The sequence below is a fragment of the Pygocentrus nattereri genome, chromosome 2 (genome assembly GCF_015220715.1).
Source record: "Pygocentrus nattereri isolate fPygNat1 chromosome 2, fPygNat1.pri, whole genome shotgun sequence".
Classification (NCBI taxonomy): domain Eukaryota; kingdom Metazoa; phylum Chordata; class Actinopteri; order Characiformes; family Serrasalmidae; genus Pygocentrus; species Pygocentrus nattereri.
Genome location: NC_051212.1, coordinates 31,596,573 through 31,620,570, shown reverse-complemented (window position 1 = coordinate 31,620,570; position 23,998 = coordinate 31,596,573). Strand labels below are relative to the sequence as shown.

General features: G+C 39.3%; 1 protein-coding gene across 3 annotated transcripts in view; it reads right to left on the bottom strand.

Annotated features, from left to right (window-relative positions):
- Positions 1 to 23,998, bottom strand: part of dock11 (dedicator of cytokinesis 11) — an 87,290-nt gene that overhangs the window by 16,871 nt on the left and 46,421 nt on the right. For 2 of the 3 annotated variants that reach the window (XM_037547248.1, XM_017718836.2), the window contains exons 31-45: positions 23,935 to 23,973; positions 22,732 to 22,913; positions 18,005 to 18,118; positions 16,071 to 16,143; positions 15,842 to 15,930; positions 14,632 to 14,746; positions 14,353 to 14,419; positions 10,523 to 10,570; positions 9,165 to 9,307; positions 8,804 to 8,919; positions 8,559 to 8,696; positions 7,331 to 7,513; positions 6,623 to 6,736; positions 4,698 to 4,913; positions 3,018 to 3,075 (exon numbers count right to left, since the gene is read on the bottom strand). In XM_037547248.1, coding sequence (XP_037403145.1) covers positions 3,018 to 3,075; positions 4,698 to 4,913; positions 6,623 to 6,736; positions 7,331 to 7,513; positions 8,559 to 8,696; positions 8,804 to 8,919; positions 9,165 to 9,307; positions 10,523 to 10,570; positions 14,353 to 14,419; positions 14,632 to 14,746; positions 15,842 to 15,930; positions 16,071 to 16,143; positions 18,005 to 18,118; positions 22,732 to 22,913; positions 23,935 to 23,973 — 1,695 coding nt within the window. The remainder of the gene's footprint in view (positions 1 to 3,017; positions 3,076 to 4,697; positions 4,914 to 6,622; positions 6,737 to 7,330; positions 7,514 to 8,558; positions 8,697 to 8,803; positions 8,920 to 9,164; positions 9,308 to 10,522; positions 10,571 to 14,352; positions 14,420 to 14,631; positions 14,747 to 15,841; positions 15,931 to 16,070; positions 16,144 to 18,004; positions 18,119 to 22,731; positions 22,914 to 23,934; positions 23,974 to 23,998) is intronic. The other variant, XM_017718837.2, reaches the window with a different exon arrangement.

Genomic DNA, 23,998 nt, shown 5'->3' with positions numbered 1-23,998 from the left:
CAGAGACTGAGGAAATCGGAATTGTTTAACCCTCCTGTTATTCCTAAATTTACTAACATCTTTTATCAATTTGACCCCAGCAATTTTAACCTCTGGGAAATAAAGTTTTTGTGGCAGTTGTGTTTTCCTCTCCCCCATGTGGTGTGACTTATGAGTGGTCTTCACACTACTACAGTTATGGTATGTTAAATTAGGGCCCTAATGCAGAGCAAAGTGTTTTGAAGATTATAAAATGGCATGTTATAGTGACTTCAATATCATCCAAAACAAACACAACAAATGTGTGTGAAATGTTTATATTTCTTGTGTTTTATACATCTAAAACAGCCTGAGGTCAAACTGACCCAAGAGAACACTAATGTATATAAAATGTGTACAGCACATTGAAAACATATCATGTTAATTTTATGTTTACCCAGTTGTGTCCTTTGAATTAAGAGAAATCATTAAATATGAAGCAAAAAATGATGTCAGTCATTTATATAGAAATATTAAACATCACTCAAAATCAAAATCACTCCAAAAATAAAAGGAGGATTAATAAAAACAAAAAAAAAAAACAAAGGTGTTAAAGAGGTTTATTTTCTACCTTTCATACAGTTATGAATGTAAACTAATAAGGGTTAGTGGGTGCATTTCCCATACCTGGCTCTTCTGAAACCAGTTAGAAGTCTATTATGTTCTGTTAACTGAACTCCTGATCTGTTTTCTAGTTATGCAAAATTGGTGGCAGCTGGGAGGTCCTTCTAGTTTGCATTGGAACAAATCCGGACAGCATATATTTTGTATTTGAAAAACACAGGACACATTTCATCTTTACCATGTTTGATTCTAAATAATTGTTTAAACAATATAGGCAAATGTGCAAGTGCAGCCTATAATACAGCACCAATTCCAATGAAGTTGGGACGTTGTGTAAAACATAAATAAAAACAGAATACGATGATTTACAAATCCTTTTCAACCTATATTCAATTGAATACACTACAAAGAGAAGATATTTAATGTTCAAAAAGATAAACTTTGTTTTTTGCAAATATTCACTTATTTTGAATTTGATGCCTGCAACACGTTCCAAAGAAGTTGGGACAGGGGCAACAAAAGACAGGGAAAGTTCAGGAATGCTCAAAAAACACCTGTTTGGAACATTCCACAGGTGAACAGGTTAATTGGAAACAGGTGAGTGTCATGATTGGGTATAAAGGGAGCATCCCTGAAAGGCTCAGTCATTCACAAGCAAGGATGAGGTTAGGTTCACCACTTTGTGAACAACTGTGTGAGCAAATAGTCCAACAGTTTAAGAATGGATGTCAATGTGCAATTGCAAGGAATTTAGGGGTTTCATCATCTACAGCCCATAATATCATCAAAAGTTTCAGAGAATCTGGAGAAATCTCTGCAAGTAAGCAGCAAAGCAGAAAACCTACATTGAATGCCCGTGACCTTCGATCCCTCAGGCAGCACTGCATTAAAAACCGACATCATTCTGTAATGGATATTACCACATGGGCTCAGGAACACTTCAGAAAACCACTGTCAGTGAACACAGTTCGTCGCCCCATCTACAAGTGCAAGTTAAAACTCTGCCATGCAAAGCGAAAGCCATATATCAACAACACCCAGAAACGCCGCCGGCTTCTCTGGGCCCGAGCTCATCTGAGATGGACTAACGCAAAGTGAAAAGTGTCCCGTGGTCTGACGAGTCCACATTTCAGATTGTTTTTGGAAATCATGGACGTCGTGTCCTCCGGGCCAAAGAGGAAAAGGACTGTCCGGATTGTTATCAGCACAAAGTTCAAAAGCCAGCATCTCTGATGGTCTGGGGGTGTGTTAGTGCCCATGGCATGGGTAACTTGCACATCTGTGAATTGCACCATTAATGCTGAAAGGTACATACAGGTTCTGGAGCAACATGTGCTGCCATCCAAGCAACATCTTTTTCAGGGACGTCCTGCTTATTTCAGCAAGACAATGCCAAGCCACATTCTGCACATGTTACAACAGCGTGGCTTCATAGTAAAAGAGTGCGGGTACTAGACTGGCCTGCCTGCAGTCCAGACCTGCCTTCCATTGAAAATGTGTGGAGCATTATGAAGCTCAAAATACGACAAGGGAGACCCCGGACTGTTGAGCAAGCACATCAAGCAAGAATGAGAAAGAATTCCACCTACAAAGCTTCAACAATTAGTGTCCTCAGTTCCCAAATGCTTATTGAGTGTTGTTAAAAGGAAAGGTGATGTAACACAGTGGTAAACACGCCCCTGTCCCAACTTCTTTGGAATGTGTTGCAGGCATCAAATTCAAAATGAGTGAATATTTACAAAAAACAATAAAGTTTATCCATTTGAACATTAAATATCTTGTCTTTGTAGTGTATTCAATTGAATATAAGTTGAAAAGGATTTGCAAATCATCATATTCTGTTTTTATTTATGATTTACACAACGTACCAACTTCACTGGAATTGGGGTTGTACACCCACCTGTCTCAGCGCTTCATCTGACAAGTTCTAACTGCACCACAAGTTCAGGTGAGGACTGTGAGCTGACTGTGCTGAGCGTGTTCTCTATTTGCATGTGACACAGAAAGGGAAATTTCACTGGCCTAGTGTAACTGGATCTGTGCTACTGTTTTAACTCAATATTTACATCCTTCATAGAGTTTGTGACTTTTAGTTCTCTGAAAATCTAACAAGCATGCAACCTTGTTATGCAACAATGTAAACTGAATTCATTCATCTTTTAAGTACCTTATAGTTGGCCCAGTATGTATGTGCATGCAAAATTGAGTAGTGCGGGGGTGAAAGTCAGTGCACTGTGAATTGCACAGTGAATTATATGTTATAGAGTATGCCAGTGTGTGGGGGTGTATCATTATAACCAATGGTCAATGTAATTAAACTGTCAAACCCATCATCCAGTATACGGTCAGGTTTGCCAATCCAATTATTGCAAAGTGCACTGATAATGTAAAGACTTTGATTTTTAATTAATAATAATCAAAAAAGGAAAACTTACTTTTCCTGTGCAAATACTCTGCTACCAATGCTGCAATGTGGATATAACACATGGCTGCCTATGGACACAAAGGAATAAAATTAATCTTATGAAAGCATGTAATGCACAAATGTAAAGCTTATTTTGTGTAAAACATTATGTTTATACTAAGAGTGACTGAAAGCCTTTTACACAAATGTGCACAAATGTTTAACAGTGTTTAACTTGAAAGAAGATTTTCATTACGTTTGATACTGAGAAGATGAGATTTAATGATGATGTTTAATACTGAGATGAGAAGACTTGCAGGCAGAAAGTGAAAGTAACAATATTCATTACTTTAACTTTTGCCCTAGAAAATACTTCTCTGGCTACATGGATTCCTGTTTTTTCTTATGAGAGTCCAGAGGTCACAGCTTTTCCAGTAGCATGTTCCTGAATTCTGCTTGGTCTGCAGAAATACTAACTATTGCTTAAGATATCATGACCCCTCTTAGCACAACTGGTGATAGTAGAATTTGCATGCCAAACTGTCAGTGCAAATAAGAGCTTTTTCTTAACTAAATACTGTAGCATTTTAAATAAAGGTTTACTGAATAGAACAAACAGTCTAGGACGTATGATGACCTTCTGAAGATCGCCTTATGATTAGACTAATGAAGATTTTCCTGTGATTTGCATGCAACTTTTCAAGCATAAATATATAAACAACCACAGGATTCAAAGTAACAAAAAAAAAACATTTTGGTCATTACAGTGTTTTATAACATATTTAAAAAAAAAAAAGACCAAAGGAAAATCTAGGTGCAAAACAGACATGAGTATTCAAGGCCCTGGCTTTCTAGATCTACTAACACAACAAACTGGTTTGGGCTTGCCCTTTCTGCAATGACTAGTACGCTGAAACATTGCTGGTGCATACAAAAAAAAAAAAAGTAATCAGAGTTCATAACACAGTCAAATACCATTCATAGTCTGGATGCTATTGTCAGCAGCAGTTAATATACTTCAGGGAGCAATCTGCAGAAACAGAACCATTGGCTTCATTGTGAAAAAAAAGAAACTACAATTTGTGAATATGCCAGCTCAATTTTTTCAACTAACAAGCAAACTTGGAGTTATAAGTCATTGCTGAATAAGCCTGTATGCCAAGTGGGTTTATCATGTAAGACTTACGACCTACCACACTAAACACAACAGTGAGAAAAAGAACAGTAAAGTCACTGGGCGTGGCTCCAGAAAGATTGTGTTTACTGCATTAAGATAAGAATTGTTTCTCTCTGCTGAGCCCCGACTGCATTCCTGATACACGTACAATTTAACTCTTCAGAGACAACTTTGGATACACAGAATATTCATATGGTGACAAAAAAGACTACATCATCACTGTCATCGGCCAAAACCCATCCAAAACTATTTTGAACATAATATCATTAAAATAATGTTCATTTAAGTTAACAATGTTTTTCCCTTCTTCTATAAAGTATCAATTTTGGAGAAAATATTACAAGAGCAATGACATGCCAACTATATGTGGACACTTGAAAAGCTTATACATTCACTGCCTATTTGCAACAGTGACACTGACAATGTGTTGGACAGAAAGGACAGAATGAATACTAATTGCTGACTGCATAATGTTCTTAGCTGAATTTATCCAAAAAAAAAACCAAACAAAAAAAAAACAAAGCTAAATTGTACCTCAGAGAAATCTCCATTCTTGAGGTGAGCACGTGCCATGCTGTCAAGCCATGTTCGTCTGAGCTCAGGAGTGCTAGCGTAAGAGCGGGCCAGGCTGTACTGGAGGTCCAGCAGCATCTCTGGGTCTTTTTCATGCTCACGCATCTGAGCAGTGGCCATCAGCACTGTGCGGATGCGTTTAGTTAGGCCTTTTACTTCTCCAGGGAATGATGTAGCCTATACACACACACACACACACACACACACACACACACACACACACACACACACACACACACATTTGGTATTATAATATGTTAGGATATATATATATATGAAATATAGATATAGATATGAAACTCAGAATCAGATAGAGGGCATCTATGAATAATGTAATTTGACCTTATAGGTAATATAGCACTTTTGTTAGACTGTTAGACATTTAATCATGGCATACACCTAATATTTTGTAGGTGCTTCCAAAAAAGTAATGACTTATTGTTAGTTTTTATTGTTAATTTATGAAGTCTAAATAACTGAAAATGGTGGTAGTTAGTAGTTAAACTACTACTTGAAATGGGACTACTGCAGTACTGCCTAGTATCATTTGAGATTTGTCAATTCTGATTGGCTCTTTGACCCTGGACCGTTTTGACTATGACCCTGGATTTGCCCATAATAAATCTCGCTTATCTCAGTGTGTGTGTCCGCCTCCTCGCTCCCCTTTACATAACGTGGGACATTATTGTTACTGTGAGCCAAGAAACATATTTCATCTTTTTTCCTAGCTCCTATGGTGTCTCCTACTGCATTCATTTCTTCCTGCTGCAGTGTTTAAATGGTTCCAAAACACAGGCGTGTGATATTTATTTACTTAAACCACAAAATTTCATTTTAAATAAGAGGGCTAAATCATTGTGCTCAGATGCAGTGACTATGCTATTTTATTCTGGATGCCAGTGTCTGTTTTTTTATGCTTAACGAGAGCATCATATACAAAACACTAAGAGCATAGGGTTATGCAGTAACTAAACGAAGGCAGTAAATGAAGACCATATTAAGATGTGTCAAATTTCCATTCTACATCTGAACAGTAAATCCACTGATTCATATTTTATAGGAGCTCACTGATTGGTCATATGGAAGCTCAGCAATAGGTTAAAAAACGTAAAAAAAAATCAGAGTGAGGATAAACTCAGAAAAGTAAGCATGATAGCAGTTCAATTAAGGCTTAGAGCTACACAGACCAGGTTTGTTTTTCATTTTCACAGGCTGAAAATATGAAATATTCAGGGATTATTTTTTACATTAAAACCACACTCACCACAAGCAAAATGTGACCAGCAGGTTGTTCAGGTTTGGCAAAGTGAAAGGGAACAGAGGATTTCTCCACCTTATTTAGGAGGTAAAACTTTCGTTGCTTTTGCACAGACACACATAACTCTACGCTGCTTTTAGAGATTCAGCTCCACATCAGACAAAGTATAAAACATATGGGCCAAATCTTCAAGTGTAAATAAGACATCTTTTGCTCCTGACATAAGAAGCAAACGGGAACACTGGGCAGGCTACTTTCCATTTTGTAAAAGTGAAAGTGGCATGGAAAGCTTCATTCAGCAGCTGATTTTGAGTTCTTCCACATATAACTTGGATGTTTGTAGCCTCTTTTGAGCTGCTTTTGCAGATTCTACTCCTTGTGACATTTGCCAAAATGTCCCAGTTGCTGAGACAGAGTTGTTTAACATTTACCAAAGTGCATTCATGTTTCTTAATGTTTAGTTTGCTGTTCAAAGTCTTCCAACCAATCAAAACACTTGACCAAGGATGTAGGATTTTATCAGCTTTAAAATTCCTTATTATTTAATGACCACCAAGATCTCAATAAACACAAAACATCTTGTGATTAATTTAATTAATAATCCAGAGTCAAAGCATTGTACCCATACCTTCATGGTTTTGTCACTGTTGGCAAAGTTGTTGATGATGGACAGTGACTCCTGGAAGCGTGAGCTGCCTGTCAGTGCCACGTCTGCAATTAGCTGGCTCACTGCAATTATTATCTACAGAGCAGAATGAACTGCTTCAGACATAGCATTAAATGAACATTCATCTCACATCTCATATGCTTATATCACTAAGGCATAGGGCTGCAGAAACATGACGATATATAAGGCATAGATAGCACTGTGTTATTTTAATTCCATCTTCAATGGGCTGGCAAAAAACTAAATAAATACCACGAAAACCTAAAACAGTTGGTTCTCTAATCAACTACTCTGTCTTTGTCCAAATGTATGTTAGACTGCATTTAGAAGTACTCAGCTACTAGAGTTCAAAGTAAGAAAGCTGGTTTCACTTATTACCCTCATTTAGAGTTTACAATGAATAGAGAAAGAAAATGTTTCACCAGATCAAAGTTCACTGTCTCTTTTTTCTTTTAATGTCTAATAAAAGAACATTCAAAGCATTGTGCAGGTCTGTGTAAACAAATTATTCCAAACTGCGTGCCAAGATGATCTATTTTCTGTTTTCGGTGACAATGATGTTGCATTGTGGAGACTCAAAGAAGAACCAACATGATAACATTCCACAGATGCTTTCACAACCCTGTTATTAGATTGAGGGCAGCACATAAAGGCTATGTCAGGTTGTACCTGTAGGTGCATGCGCAAAAAGCTCTTCCTCTTGGTGTACTCAAAGTTGTTCTTCATGAGGAGGTACAGCAGACCGGCTGCCTCCCCGCGCAAGATTCCCAGTTTGGACATGCAGCACTTCAGCACTTCATAACACAAAGAGCCACATAAGGACACATGGCCCTTGAAGAGAGCTACCTGAAACTGAAGCATCAAGAGGAAATCATTTCCAGCATTCAATATTACCATACTGCTAACAAAGCATGATCACGCTTGTGTCATTGTTTCACCTAAAGAGTCTATAATGTACAAAGACCCCTTATAATGTTTGTGTTATTTTATGCACCAAAAGCATTTAGAAGGCCATTTTCAAATTTCTCTTCATCTCAAGCTAATAAATAGGCACTATCTGATCCTGTATTTTTAAAACTGATATACGCTTACGTTCAGAAGTTTGGGATCAAAATTCAAAAGTTCGGAACCACACTTTTCAATAAAATAAATAAAATGGTTACAGATAAATGTATGAGATAATTCTAAGATGCTACTACTCTACAGTGTCACACAGGTGCGAACTAATTAACAGGAGGCTTTGAGAAGAAATTTTGGAGCTCATCCACATATCAAAATATTACAATAAATAAATAAATTACATTATAATGTAATATTATATGTAAATATTATATGTAAATTACAGTATATTATCTATCATTCAATAACTTTTCTGTTGTCTCTCTTACAGTATTTTAATTTGCACTGTATAATGTGTAATAAAAAAGTGATACCAAATTTTTCAACACTATTGCAGGTAAATGACATCTGTTATAACGGGTTGCCCTGTATTGTTGCTTGTTCCAGTAACTAAGTTACAAAAAATAGCCCATGTACAACAGGATGAACGTGTTTGGATGAATTCCACAGTGTATATATAGGCTGAACAGGCAACTGTATGTAAATTTCCTGATGGTTCTGACACCACAACAATGATGAATTCACAATGGCAGTGTTTTCTATATATAGACTGTAAGTGAATGCTTCATCTTGAAATGTTAACAGTGTTTATCCAGGATAACATACTCCATAAGGAAATAAAAATCAGTTTTCTTTTATGTGGGGGGGCACTTTAAGGTTAAATTTAACCTGTCCTGGTATTCAACTGCATGTAGAACAAAACTGCCATGTAAAAATATTATACACCATTTTATAGCCATAAATATAAATAAGCAGGTGTCATTTGGCCTGTGTTCACCTTGGTGATGAAGGCTCGTAGAGAGGCAAAGACATGTTTGATTGACACCTCTGATTGTCCCATTTTTAGAAAGGTGAGGTAAATGTCGAACACTTTTTTCATTAGATTGTTGTGACCATCACAGTCCAGCAGCTGATTCTGTGGGAAAGGTTTAAAGAAATAGATATAAAAACAACAGTATTGTCACTGTTAGTGGATAATGAGTAAACAAAGTACATCTTCTGTCACAAGGTTGTACATATTACCTTGAAGTTCTGAGCGAAAAGAGAAAGCGTGTCCAAAACAATGAGGCAAGCCTCTGTGGAGATGTTGCCTTCTAAGAGGGCCTGGTGGTTAATCTCTGCTTCTGTGGGACCCCCACCTGTAGTAAAATACATTCCAGTTGTGGGTTAGGTACAATGTAGTTCAACCTGCTAGCTGCAACCACTGAGTAACACTTGAGTCACCTCCTCAAGAAAGACTAGCCAGATGGAGCATGCCTTACTTAGAAAACAAAACTGTAGACACCAGGAATAACTAACTTATGACAGCCCCACTCATCATTCAGTCGCTCTTGTCTGAGATGAGCTAACATATGTATAATTCTATTCTATCAATGGTAAGTACCCATATTGAGAGTGTAAGAGGCCTCCATGGTGCTGAATTGCTGCAGGCTGGCCTGCATCAGGCTGGACCGCCCACGCATCACAGGCATAGTCTGCGACTTTCTGTCTGAGTTGAAGACTTTGGACACCCAGGACTCCTGACACCTGCAAACAGCAAACACACATACACAAGAAAGGCAATTAGACCAATAGACCTCTGAAGTCATGCATCATTCTGTAGGTGCCATCAAGTGCCACTAAATCCTCTGAATTTTTGCTACATACATGCTATAAGCTAAGACTCAGCATGCACTCAAACAACATATAAAGTATGTGTACTATTAAACTTCAACACTTTAATATTATAACATGAGTTACTGCCAAAGCAACTTAACTACTACATTTAATAAAGCTTGCTGATTTGTATGGGGTATTCTGACAAGGTTGCCAGCGTCATAAATCAGTTCATTGTACAGCAGGCATGCATGTAGCATGACTCGTATTTCAACTCCTTAACTACCTAGTTATTCAGAGGATCTGGCAATATTCAGAGGATAAATATCCATACAGCAAAATGTTTTGGAAAGTTTTTGTTCACCAGTACTGGGGTAGACACTCAAAAAAAGAAACCCATTACAAATGACTAATTTCTTCTTTGTAATGGTATTACATTACTTGTTACTTCTCATTACTCATTATTTCTACATTACTCTGGAAAACTCATTTGTACCAACTATACAAGGGAATACCCAACAGTCCTTTTCAGTATTTTTTTCACAAAAAAATTCAATTAATGTAAACATCATTCCAAAGACATCGGAATCCCTGCTTTTAGCAGGACATAGCCAATTATGCTGATAAAATTTTACAATCCCGATAAATGTTTATTAATTAATATTTTTCATGAAATGGTAAAATATCTTACTTTCAACATCTGATATGTGTTCTATGTTCAACTGTGAATAAAATATGTCTATGTGATTTGCAAATCATTGCATTCTGTTTTTATTTATATTTATTTACATTTTTCACGGTGTCCCAACTTTTTTGGAATTGGGATTGTATAAGCGGCTGATGCTTGTTTAGGTGAGGTTGGTCTTATTAATCAGTTTTATATTAGCACAGATAACTAGATGCTTCAACAAAATTCGTGGAGTTCATGGTGCTTCCTGCATTTGTGCTGCTCATATTCAGAAAAGTAATGTGTACAGTAAAGTACACAGTTTCACAGTAAAGTGATTAGCTGACACAGGTAGTACAAATAAGTGCAAATTATGTATAAGGACAGGCAAAAATAATACATACTGAGATAATGTTTGATTTAAATGCATTTATTTTGTCCTCTTGAAGTCATACTAATAAAGTCAGTAAAATACATACCTACTGATGTTCCTCTTGCCAGCATAACGAAACTGGACAAGACAAATCCTGCAAAAAAGACAATATGCACTTTATTAAAACAATCCAAAAGACGTTTCCATGTAAAGCAACATTCAAGACAGAATCAAATAAAAGCTTACTGGATCAAAGCTCATACACTGCCTGTAGGTTAAAGGTTTTTGCACACAAATGAGCTTAGCATTTTCTAGCATCATTTAATGATATTCAATATGGGACAACAAATACGTTATTTACAGATACAGTATTTGTAGAGCATAATTATGGATTCTTTAAACAATGGGACTTTCATATATGACTCACAGTGGGGCAGTGGTTTTTACTTTGAGACTATAACAGAGATATATCAGATAATGTCATGTCAGCAACAAAACTCTTCAACTTGCCTGACTGTCACTTTAGGTTATTGACACTTTGTTATTGATCAAGAAGGAATTCACCTTCTTGTGCCAGATCCTGTTCCCTTCTTTACAATGTAACCTTCATCTTATTTCATTCATCATATTTGCTTTTTGACATGTGGTATCAGAGTGAACAGTAAATTAACCAAAACACCAAAAATCAAACTGGGCCGCAAAGTCTACATCATGTACAACAACTGCATCTACTATTGTTGTAAGGCGTGTCAGTTTAAAGAGCACAGCCACTCCTTTGTGATAGTAAATGAGTGTGCATATCTATGGGTTCATGCACCTTCTGTTCATTTGCTTTACTTTTCAAAGTCAAGTACTGAAAAACAGAAAACAAGTCAGTTTTCATTTTTGGTTCTGTTACTGCCAGTGGAAAAGGAAATAGCTTGTAACGAGGGCAGTGAGGAGGTTGTCACACACACTGAGATAAGCGAGATTTATTTTGGGCAAATCCAGGGTCATAGTCAAAATGGTTCAGATTCAAACAGCTAACACGGAGAGAATGCAGATCAGACATGACAAACAGAAACACAGAACCTCAAACAAGAATCAAACACTAAAAACATTATATACAGCACATCCAGCACAATTAAACATACAAACAAAGACCAACAAAAAACTCAGGAAAACACAGGGCTTAAATACAAGGGTTAACGAGGTACAGGCGGAAACACAGGTGGGAACAATAAGGGGCGGAGTCACAAAACAAGGGGCCGGACTGAACACCAAAACAAAGAAGCACATGGCCAGGACTGGGAAGTAAACACAACAGGAGCACATGGACAGGACAGGGAGGGGCCAATCATGACATAGCTTCATTTTACAGTTTCACAAACTAATCATAAAATCAAATAACACATTAAAAATAACGGAATAAGGGGTCATATTTTACTTATCCAAATTATGTGCAAATAAATGTGCAGAGGCCACCCATGATTGCAGAAGCTCAGAAATCAGGTGGTCGCAGTTAAAATTATAAAGACAGGAAATATCAAGCATAAATGTTGACAATATGAGTCCAAGTACTGATATATTGTGAGGCTATATGACATTTTGTATAGGTATTTGTTTATTTGACTTTGTTCTATCAGCAAAAACTGAGACTATAAGAGACTCTCATATTGGGATGAAAGAGAAAGGAAATCATGTTTGCTACCTCAATAATGAGGAGAAAAAGTAATACTGATTATAGGTGAACTGGGTTATAACTCCAAACTTGAGAATTAACACTGTGAGCAGCGTGCTGTCTTCTGTTAATAGTGGTCTTATGACACTGTGGCAGCTGCAGGGGCTTTTGGGTTTTGGGAAAGAAGTTTCAGAGGCACATTATGCAGAGCTGTGCAGTCCCATATAAAAAGGGACACTGTTGTGATTTTAAGTCGTTGATCTTGTTGTGTTAGTCTACAGTTTGGGTAGCTGTATGTTATTTGAGTTATTCTGTGTCAGGGTATGGACAGGGGTGATGGCAGGAATTTTTTAACAGTTGTGCTAGAGGGGAGCTGAAACATGAAGCGGTGCTATAGCTAAGGTTGTGACACAGGCAATATGTAAATGGGACTGAATTCACACTGAATTCAGTATTACTTTGCATGAACATGAGATGCTCAACTTGTGTGTATCCCAGTCAGAGCAAAAATAATAAACCTTATATCTGCCTCTTTATGTACTGTTTGTCAATTTAAATGTAACCAATCAGGTTCCTGATGTGATGCGCTCCACGACCCATGTGCCCTGTGCATTGCTTCACAATTATTTTATTTTAGTGGCTTGCTGCAGAAGCAACATGAGCATCTGTAAAGAGGCAGGTATTAAAAAATACAGATTATGTACTGACATGCTGCTAGAAGAAAACTTGACGATGTTCTGGTGTTGAATTTCCTCATTTGGTGCGGACCATCACAGAAATGTATTCCCACCAAGCTGTGAACTGGGACAACCTGGAAGTGAACTAAGACCCACAATTTTCTTAGACCACTGTTGATGTGTTTAGTGCACATCTGAGTACAGGTATGGTGTTCACACCTGAAAGGGGCCAAACTAAAGTATAAGTTCAGTATGCCCTAAGTGAGTATTCAAGCATATAATGATTTTTTACACAATGTTTGACACCATTTCTTCTTGTGCAGACATCTCAAGCTTCTTAAGTTTGACGTGAGATCATTGTCCCTGTACTCTGGCTTGGACAAAACAAATGAATAGTGGTTCGCAAATAATCACAGGGCTCTGTGGGTCAGTTTGCTTTTATGAGTGTTTTTTACGAGGAAAAAACAACATCAGGACATGCTTTCCTCAGTGCATCTCAGTGCTGCAGTGTCTCTGTAACTGGCCTGTTTAACACCTGACTACAGAAGCATGTATTGTTCTTGCAGCACAAGCTGCTTCTGATAACGGCAGATAAGCAATAAACGAAACATTATACTTTGTTACACAGAGCACAGAACTTATTTCCGATAGGCTGACCTGTTGAATTTGACTTGAATTTAAACTGACACACACAGAATTAAACCAGTCGATCATAAAGAAGTAGAGATGAGTAAGGTTTAGCTTCATTTCTCTGACTACAAGTCGACAGTATGCAGCTTTATTTAAGCGACACAATGATTGTGATAATACATTTTATCAAGAATATAAGTGACCGACAGATATGAGATTTATACAGTGCTGAGCTAGAGAATTTAAATGAAACAGGTTATTTGATGGAGTTGAACGGAACATTTTAGGGGGTGCTAACAGGGACGCCGAATGATTTTCAGAGGGGGCTTCAGCACCCCTTTGGCGCCCGCCTGAATGTGGGTTTAGTTAGTTGGGAGGTGGCCTTCTCTGGTAATGGGCTGCTTTATGTGAACACAGCACTTCTCCATTCAGAATCACAGCCCCTCCTGTGTCTCCTTCTTCACCAAGACACTACAGGACTGATCATTATGAGTGTTGCACTAACCAATGTCCTTATATATTAAACAAACTCCCACTGTGAGACTGTTTGTTGTGAAGGGAAAGTGAGGATTAATCGTTATGTACAAACAGAAACAATCTAGTGTTCATATGCCTATGTGATGTGTGTGCATGCAAACATAACATCTACGAATATGTCATAACAACAGGCCTGTATTCTGGACTTCAGTAAACATATGCGCACTCTGCACTTTATCTGAACTTAAAGTGATATCAATTTTAAAATTTGGATATATAAAATATGATTATTTATTCTATTTCTCTGTGTTTGCTGTTTTAGTTGATGAGAATTTTATGTGAAACTATACATTTTTTTCCACCGACAATAACAGAACCAAAAACGAACATTGATCCATTTCTCGTTTTTCAATACTGGATGTTGAAATGAAAATCAAATGACTTACTTCAGTGAATGACTGAATTGTACTTATGTTTTTATAAGGGACTCACTCAAGTAGACTGAGGAAATTCATAATGTCCTGTGGATTTACTTTGTTCCAGTAAGCCAGCAGAGTATCTGTAATAAAAGGGGAAATTATGAATGTTTACTGACATGTTTGTTTGTTGATCTTTGGTAAACTGACTTTAAAATAAACATATTGGTCTTTTCTAATGTAGCCTTAGTACATATTCTAAGAGAATATACTGGATGAAGTACGCTTAAAAAAAACATTCTTAAAAGATATGACAAATATTTGGAATTGAACAAACAGGATAGCTGGTGCTGACCCTCTGACACTGTCCTTATAATATGTAGGAAACATAGCAGCAGTCCTTTTACTTCATAGTGTCCAAGCCGCGCTAGAGATGGAAGGGTGCTCATTGTGGATCCACGTCTGTGTAACTAAGGAGCAAAATATTGTATACACAGTCAGTTACAAACAAATGCAGAGTAAAAGTAGGATTAAGGTGATCATTCTATGAGTTCAGTTGTGCTTTCTCTGATTTACAGAGCAATGATTAATGAACTCCTCTGCATAGAAATAATCATTATTTATTTATTTTCCTTCCTGGGACTTTTCCACACAGCAAATTCCCCTTACATTCTTATTTGATGAAATGGATTCTAATTTTTGCACAGACCCCCCCCAGCCTTTCACTCCTGAAATGTTGAAATAATTCCACCATAAATCTTTTATTATTTCTTATTTGCATGCAGAAGTCTTGTAGGGCCAGATGTGATATCATAACCACAATTATTTCGAACAATCTTTAGAAATTTTAGGCTATGGGAATGTGGACTTAAAAGGATCGGAACAAACTGAATGTGAAATATACAAATCAAAGTCGTGAAGGTGAAGGTCGACGTCTCGTGAAGGTGGAACTTAAAGTAAGGGTGGGATGGTATGCTTATGAAATCTGATGAACAACAAGACTGTCGTTAGCCTATGGATGTAACGTAATTTAGCATGACTAAAAAGTCTTTCCAGAAAACACATAATTTATGTTGTTTGTGTGTGGAAAACACACACACACATTTTCTAAACCGCTTCTCCCTCAGGGTCGCAGGGGGGTGGAGAACACAGTACACTGTTAAAAAAATGTACTTCTTTGAAGAAAAAATGAAAATATGATAGCATTTCGCTGCTAGCTTGTTGTGTTATCAGTTCTTCAGAATGTTAAAACTGACAAGAGGGATTTGGGGGTTGGTTTTAGAATGGGCATACTATTGTTTGCAACGGATTTCACCACAATGCAGTACCAAAAGTTGAACAGGTTCTCACCAGTATGTATGCTTGTTACGAGATCATTTCTGGCCCTGCAAGACTGCACATGGATAGACATTTATAGACAAGTATGCTAAAATGTTCAGTGCTCTTCAGTAGTTCATAAGTGTGCATTCAACAGTACAGTAATATAATAATAATAATAATAATAATAATAATAATAATAATAATAATAATGATCATGATTATGTGTGTGAGTGTGCATGTCTGACCTCATTAATATCCGGTGTGCCAGGGTCCCCATACATAGACCCTCTTGAGTCTTCTCTTCTTGTATGTCCGTTTTGGGTGATGACACCAGCTACACCCCAAAGATACTAATTATTCATCTAATGATTTCAAAATGCGCACAAACACAATCTTCTACCATAGTATTAAATAACTACATGAGTACATTTCTGAAATTTGAAACCTGTTTTTGACATCTGTAGCTCTACTTACTCTGTTCTTTGTCTATGGCAGTACTGGCTCTGCGAGTGTCTATTGAGCCAGTCATGGACAGGTCGTCTCTGCACTGAAGGAATGTTTGACAAAAGAATGTTTCCTTTCAGTTTAAACAAATTAGACACAAACTTTGGAACCTCTTCTACTCAAGTAAATAACCATTGTATTAAATTAGTATGCTATGGTAAACTTTATTTAACTCACAATCAGAAAGGACAATTTACTCATTTTCAAGAGATTTTTCTGAGGAGAATTAGACACAAGACAATCCACTTGAAAAGGAAGGGAAAAGTCAAAGGAATAAAAGTTTCCAAAACTGGACTTCAGAGTTAATTAAGTTATGGAGAGATTCAGATCGCTAACAACCATGCAACGTTAAGTGCTTAAAGCTTTCTTCTTTGAGAAAAAGGAAGATCATGCTCCACTCTTGCTTCAGATCTGAAAAAAATCCACAGGTGTTTTTTGTTCAACATTATGGATTTGAAAGGATGTGTAGATGTCAGGAAGCTGTTACTGAGAAATAGAACAAAAAGAAGAAAATTTGCACTAGAACACCAAAACTATACAGTCTATAGATCATTAAATGTGTTTGGAATTCCTTAGTATTCTGAGAAGCAGAAAATGCAACCAACTTTTAAGACTGAACTTTGGGGGTGTGGAGATTAAATATATATATATATATATATATATATATATATATATATATATATATATATATATATATATATATATATATATATATATACATATATATACATATATATATTATATGTGTGTGTGTGTGTGTGTGTGTGTGTTCAGTTGATATGTTGATATGTTCAGCTGCTTGATAATACAAATAGCTAATCAGCCAATCACATGGCCGCAACTCAATGCATTTAGGCATGTAGAGGTGGTCAAGACAACTTGCTGAAGTGCAGACCGAGCATCAGAATGGGAAAGAAAGGTGATTTAAGTGACTTTGAACGTGGCGTGGTTGTTGGTGCCAGACAGGCTGGTCTGAGTATTTCAGAAACTGCTGATCTACTGGGATTTTCACGCACAACCATCTCCAGTGTTTACAGAGAATGGTCCGAAAAAGAGAAAACATCCAGTGGGCGGCAGTTGTGTGGACGGAAATGACTTGTTGATGTGTGAGGTCAGAGGAGAATGGGCAGACTGGTTCAAGATGATAGAAAGGCAACAGTAACTCAAATAACCAAAATCTCTGAGGAATGTTTCCAACACCTGGTTGAAAGTATGACACGAAGAATTAAGGCAGTTCTGAAGGCAAAAGGGGGTCCAACATTTTACTAGCAAGGTAAATAAAGTGGTAAATACCTATTAGGTAAGTACCTAATAAAGTGGCTGGTGAGTATGTAGACAAAGGCTGAACAGACTAAATACTGAAAATAATAAATACTGATTTGATAAATCTTTATAATCTATGTAATCCTCTATTCAATATATTTTCTGCCTTTTGCCTTATGCAGTAAATGGAGTAATTTGTACTTATTGGCTTTTTAAAAGAAATAAAATAAAAGAAGGGTGTACAGTGCAAACATTCTGATGCAAACTGGTATGAAAAGCTCTTTCTTTAGTACACTTTAAATCCATAGTTGGAGTATATTCATGCTAATTTGTTTTCAATTAATAATTTCTCTGGTTTTAAACTGATTTCTAAAGCTCCCGAGTACTCACTTGCATGACTCTTTGCCATCTCTTAATTTTACATTGTATGTGATCACTTACATTTTAAATTAAATTGTGGCTTGTTATTTGGTTTGCTGGTGATTTATTTTAGCTGCATTACACTTGCTGGCATTTTGCAATTTATGTATAGAAGCATCTCACTGATTTATCATAGCTTTTGAGACAAAAATACACTATTGTGGCAATACAATTCTTGCCTCAGGTCCGCAAATGAACAACAGACCCTCAGATGAGCTTACCATGAGGCCAAAACCAGATCGGGAGGATGGTTTTTGTGCAGTCAGCTGATTCAGGTTCTGGTACAGCAGCTCAAAGAGGGGCAGGTACAGCACACAGATACGGGCCTGCTGATTCTGTTCAGGGTATGAATAAAAATGCAAATAAATTAGTGATCCACAGAAGATAACAGAACGTAAACTACCAGACACTTGAGCTACATTCACAATGGGAGTTTCCTTTGACAGTTTGCATATTAAGATTTAAAGTAGTGTCAATAGAATGTTGTGTTTACAGGGATAGACATTGTCTATTGCATGGTGCCTCTGGCCACAACATTTTACATTTTGGCCTCTAAAATCCAAAGACTCTGGCCTAAGTGGTTCTTCTCTTGAAGGTTTTTGGTATATTTTTTCATTTGAACAAACTCTTCTGGAATTTGTTCACTGTAATTATCGCAATGGAATTACTATGACCATGACGGTTGTATCTGCTGATCTGGTCCATCTGGCACCATAGATGTCATTCAATAAGTTAATGTTTGCTTTAACAAGCTTATATTACACCAATCTCATCTCTGCAACAGCTAAACTGTACCTAAACTGTACCTATATCAAATGACAACAGTAAATATTTCCTTTTTCAAAACAACTCCTGACTGTTTTTTGGTGCTGAAGCTTTTTTTAAAATATTTTTTTTTAAATATTTTTTTTTTTTTTTTTTAAATGATAAACATGTTTCTATTACCCTCCCATCAACCCACCACCGATGGGAGGGGCAGTAGTAGGGGTGCGGTGCATTGTGGATCGGGCAGTGTCCGAAGGCGTGGGCCTTGGCGTTCTGATCCTCGGTTGCTGAAACTGGCTTTTGGAACTTGGAACGTTACCTCACTGGCGGGGAAGGAGCCTGAGTTGGTGCGCGAGGTCGAGAGATACCGGCTAGATATAGTCGGGCTCACCTCAACACACAGCTTGGGCTCTGGGTCCAATCTCCTTGAGAGGGGCTGGACTTTTTTCTTTTCTGGAGTTGCCCATGGTGAGAGGCGGCGGGCAGGTGTGGGCTTTCTCATAGCCCCTCGACTCGGCGCCTGTATGTTGGGGTTTTCCCCGGTGGACGAGAGGGTAGCTTCCCTACGCCTTCGGGTTGGGGAACGGGTCCTGACTGTTGTCTGTGCTTATGCACCGAACAGCAGTTCAGAATACCCAGCCTTCATAGAGTCCTTGGAAGGGGTGCTTGAAAGTGCTCCTCCTGGAGACTCGATTGTCCTACTGGGGGACTTCAACGCTCACGTGGGCAACGACAGTAAGACCTGGAGGGGTGTGATTGGGAGGAATGGCCTCTCTGATCTGAACCCGAGTGGTGTTCAGTTTTTGGACTTCTGTGCAAACCACAGTTTGTCCATAACGAACACCATGTTTGAACACAAGGATGTCCATAAGTGCACATGGCACCAGGACACCCTAGGCCGCAGTTCAATGATTGACTTTGTAGTCGTGTCAGCGGACTTGCGGCCATGTGTACTGGACACTTGGGTAAAGAGAGGAGCTGAGCTGTCAACTGATCACCACCTGGTGGTGAGTTGGATCAGGTGGTGGGGGAAGATGCCAGTCAGACCAGGCAAACCCAAACGTATAGTGAGGGTTTGCTGGGAACGTCTGGCAGAAGAACCTGTCAGATTGATCTTCAACTCACACCTCCGTCAGAACTTTGACCAGATATCGGGGGAGGTGGGGGACATTGACTCAGAATGGGCCATGTTCCGCTCCTCCATTGTTGAAGCGGCTGACTGTAGCTGTGGTCGCAAGGTAGTTGGTGCCTGTCGGGGCGGTAATCCTCGAACCCGGTGGTGGACACCCCAGGTGAGAGATGCCGTCAAGCTGAAGAAGGAGTCCTACCGGACATGGTTGGCCTGTAGGACACCAGAGGCAGCTGGCAGGTATCGACAGGCCAAGCGATCTGCGGCTTCAGTCGTTGCCAAGGCAAAAACCCGGGTGTGGGAAGAGTTCGGTGAGGCCTTGGAAAGTGACTTTAAGTCGGCTCCGAAAAGATTCTGGCAAACCGTCAGGCGACTCAGAAGGGGAAAGCAGTGTGCCACTAGCACTGTATATAGTGGAGATGGTGTGCTGCTGACTTCGACTGAAGACGTCATTGGGCGGTGGAAGGAATACTTTGAGGACCTTCTCAATCCCACCAACATGTTCTCCAGTGAGGAGGCAGAGTCTGGGGACACGGGAATAGGCTTGTCCATTACTGAGGCCGAAGTCACTAAGGTAGTTAAAAAGCTCCTTGGCGGCAGGGCTGCAGGGGTGGATGAGATCCGTCCCGAGTTCCTCAAGGCTCTGGATGTTGTGGGGCTGTCTTGGCTGACACGCCTTTTCAACATTGCATGGACATCGGGGGTGGTGCCACTTGATTGGCAGACTGGGGTGGTGGTGCCTCTTTTTAAAAAGGGGGACCGGAGGGTGTGTTCCAACTACAGGGGAATCACACTCCTCAGCCTCCCTGGTAAGGTCTATGCAAGGGTACTGGAGAAGAGAGTCCGGCTTATAGTCGAACCTCGGATTCAGGAGGAGCAGTGCGGGTTCCGCCCTGGTCGTGGAACACTGGACCAACTCTTTACCCTCTCCAGGATTCTCGAGGGTTCATGGGAGTTTGCCCAACCAGTCCACATGTGCTTTGTGGATTTGGAGAAGGCATTCGACTGTGTTCCCCGGGGTATTCTGTGGGAGGTGCTTCGGGAGTACGGGGTACATGGCTCTTTGCTACGAGCCATTCAGGCCCTGTACAAACAAAGCAGGAGCTTGGTTCGCATGGCCGGCAGTAAGTCAGACTTTTTCCCAGTGAGAGTTGGACTCCGTCAGGGCTGCCCTTTGTCACCGATTCTATTCATAATTTTTATGGATAGAATTTCTAGGCGCAGTCAGGGGATGGAGGGTGTCCGGTTTGGTGACCTCAGGGTCACATCGCTGCTGTTTGCAGATGATGTGGTCCTATTGGGGACATCAGGCCGTGAACTTCAGCTTTCACTGGATCGGTTTGCAGCCGAGTGTGAAGCGGCCGGGATGAGGATCAGTACCTCCAAATCCGAGGCCATGGTTCTCACGCGGGAAAGGGTGGAGAGCCCTCTCTGGGTCGGGGATGAGCTCTTGCCTCAAGTGGAGGAGTTTAAGTATCTTGGGGTCTTGTTCACGAGTGATGGTAAAAGGGAGCGGGAGATTGACAGGCGGATTGGTGCTGGGTCAGCAGTGATGCGGGCTCTTTACCGGTCTGTTGTGGTAAAGAAAGAGCTGAGCCATAAGGCAAGGCTCTCGATTTACTGGTCGATCTATGTTCCCACCCTCACCTATGGTCATGAGCTTTGGGTAATGACTGAAAGAACGAGATCGCGAATACAAGCGGCTGAAATGAGTTTCCTCCGCAGGGTGGCTGGACTCTCCCTTAGAGATAGGGTGAGAAGTTCGGTCATCTGGGAGGGACTCGGAGTAGAGCTGCTGCTTCTTCACGTCGAGAGGAGCCAGTTGAGGTGGTTCGGGCATCTTGTTAGGATGCCTCCTGGACGCCTCCCTTGGGAGGTGTCACAGGCAAGTCCACCGGGGAGGAGACCCCGGGGAAGACCCAGGACACGCTGGCGTGACTATATCGCCCAGCTGGCCTGGGAGCGCCTCGGAATCCCTCCCAGGGAGCTAGTGGAAGTGGCTGGGGAAAGGGAGGTCTGGGCTTCATTGCTCAGGATGCTGCCCCCGCGACCCGAACCCCGGAGAAGCGGAAGATGATGGATGGATGGATGGATGGATGGATGGATGTTTCTATTATGCTGGCCACAAATTCTTAATTTTGACCAAAAGATCAAACATTTAGATCTGGGCATTTCTTTACAATAAACTACAAACTGATAAAAGTAACACTGAGAATCAAACATTTCAGAAGAAGGTAAGGTGTCCTTAAACTTTGCACAAGTGTTGTAGATCAAATAGGGTATAAAGATCCAGAAACAAATGCATGCAATAAAATATTTTCTCAAAAGGCCAACCATCAAATCAGATAAGAAACCTTTGCTTGGCCTTTGAGACAAAGAACAAGTGCTTGTGACTAAAAATAATGTATCCACAGTTTCTTGTGCGTAATGGATTAGTTTACATATTGCGTAGACGGATTTTACACCGGACTTGATAACCATTTATGACATTTGAATTTAGCATATTGTTTGGCTCCTTTGAACTATAAAAGTGCAAACACGGAGCTGTGTAAAGCCTGTCTGCCGCCACTCCCGCTGTTTGTTTGCCGTGGACAGTTTGCATAACAGACAGTGGCTTATCTAAGCGTGATGGTTAAGTATTGTTTAAGAGTCATTTGCACAACGGCATTAGCAGGTTTTGAGGTTTCCTTGTCTGCCAAACAATATCCTAAAGCATGAATATCTCTTTTGTGTTTACATCTATATTTTTGAATGTAGCTGTCATAGACTCATCCTTTATTTAGCGATCAATGGTAAATAAACTTCTGCTGCTGCTAAGGAAAAAAAAAAAACAGTGCTCACAAGTAATTCTCAGGCAAATAAAACAGTGTATCAGTTATCTACGCAAATATGTTAGACGACAGTAAGGCTACTGTTTTCTTGCTGCAGAACAAAGGTTAGTGACACTCTTTTACGGAAAAGTAACATCCCATGTTATTTACTGTGAAAAAAAGTGGGTCAGCGTCCTTTTTCTCCATTATATCCAATCTGCCCACACTCACCTCTATGACTCACCTTATATATCGTATATCTGTCATCCATGCTGTGCTTAATTATCAGGTTCTTTAGAACAGCCACAGCTAGCTGCTTGATCTCTGGACTGCCCTGCAAGCCCTCCGCCACTTCTCGCAATAGCAGCCCCACCAGAAAATGGTTCCTGCAGTAGTCCTCAGTAAGGCTGTACTCCAGACTCTGGTCTGCAATATATAGTATTATCAACAGTGTCTAGCTTGGAATCACCTTTCATAACATTATATGACTTACATATGAGAATTTTGACAGAGGTCCCTTAAATTGCTAGACAAGCAATATAAATGCATTTCATGCATCATTTGAAAACATGGTACATATAAAGAGATGCACTTGTGCAAATGTTGTGTCAAGTATCACCTGACACTAAACATTCAATTGGCCACCAAGACAAAGTGGTGATAGTGAAATGTGTCAATATAAAAACAAGGTGTTCCTGACATGAAAACACAGTATATTTAATTTTCATTTTTGTGCCTTTTAGCAAGTGCTCTTAATTGTTCTCCATACTGTTCCTCGCTCCAGCAGGAAAGAACAACAAAAGGAAATTAAGAGTTTCAGAAAGAACTTGTGTTTCGCACAGCAGGATCTCTCTGTAGGAGAACTGCCTTAACAAAGCAGGCTTTCTGGATACATTTGTGTTCCATCAGTTCAAATTACCTTCATCAGTTCACACCACATTCATAATTCCATCATGTCACATTGGTATTAATAACAAGTATGAGAAACCCCTGATCCACACAAGATCCTTCTGTATCCTCTGAAAGCCAATCATAGAGTGCAGAAGGCAAGAAAGATAACAATGGGACAAAGATATACAGCACCTATTATGACAAATACATTCATGTGTGACAGTAACATACATCAGAGTTTCACTACCATGAAACTCAACTGACACAAAAGGTTCTTATCCACCTTTAACATTTTGAATTTGTTCTTCTGCCAAAAAATAAAAATAAATAAAAGATATTATAAAGCACAAGATGTCAGCATAACAAAGCAGACTCATAATGCATGGCAACTTTAGAGGAGCACAATCCCAGGCCTGAAATGTCAGATGCGATGTTAGATGTTCAAGCATGATTAATGGGTGTTGCAAGAAAGTGACTGGCCAGTTAGTGAGGTTACGAGAGCTCATAACTGGCAAAATGGACTTATTGTGTAGCGACGCTGGCCGGCATCACCTACCTATGACGCCAAAATACTCCGCCGCGTATGAAATAAAATCTGATCATGAGCATAAAAAACAGAA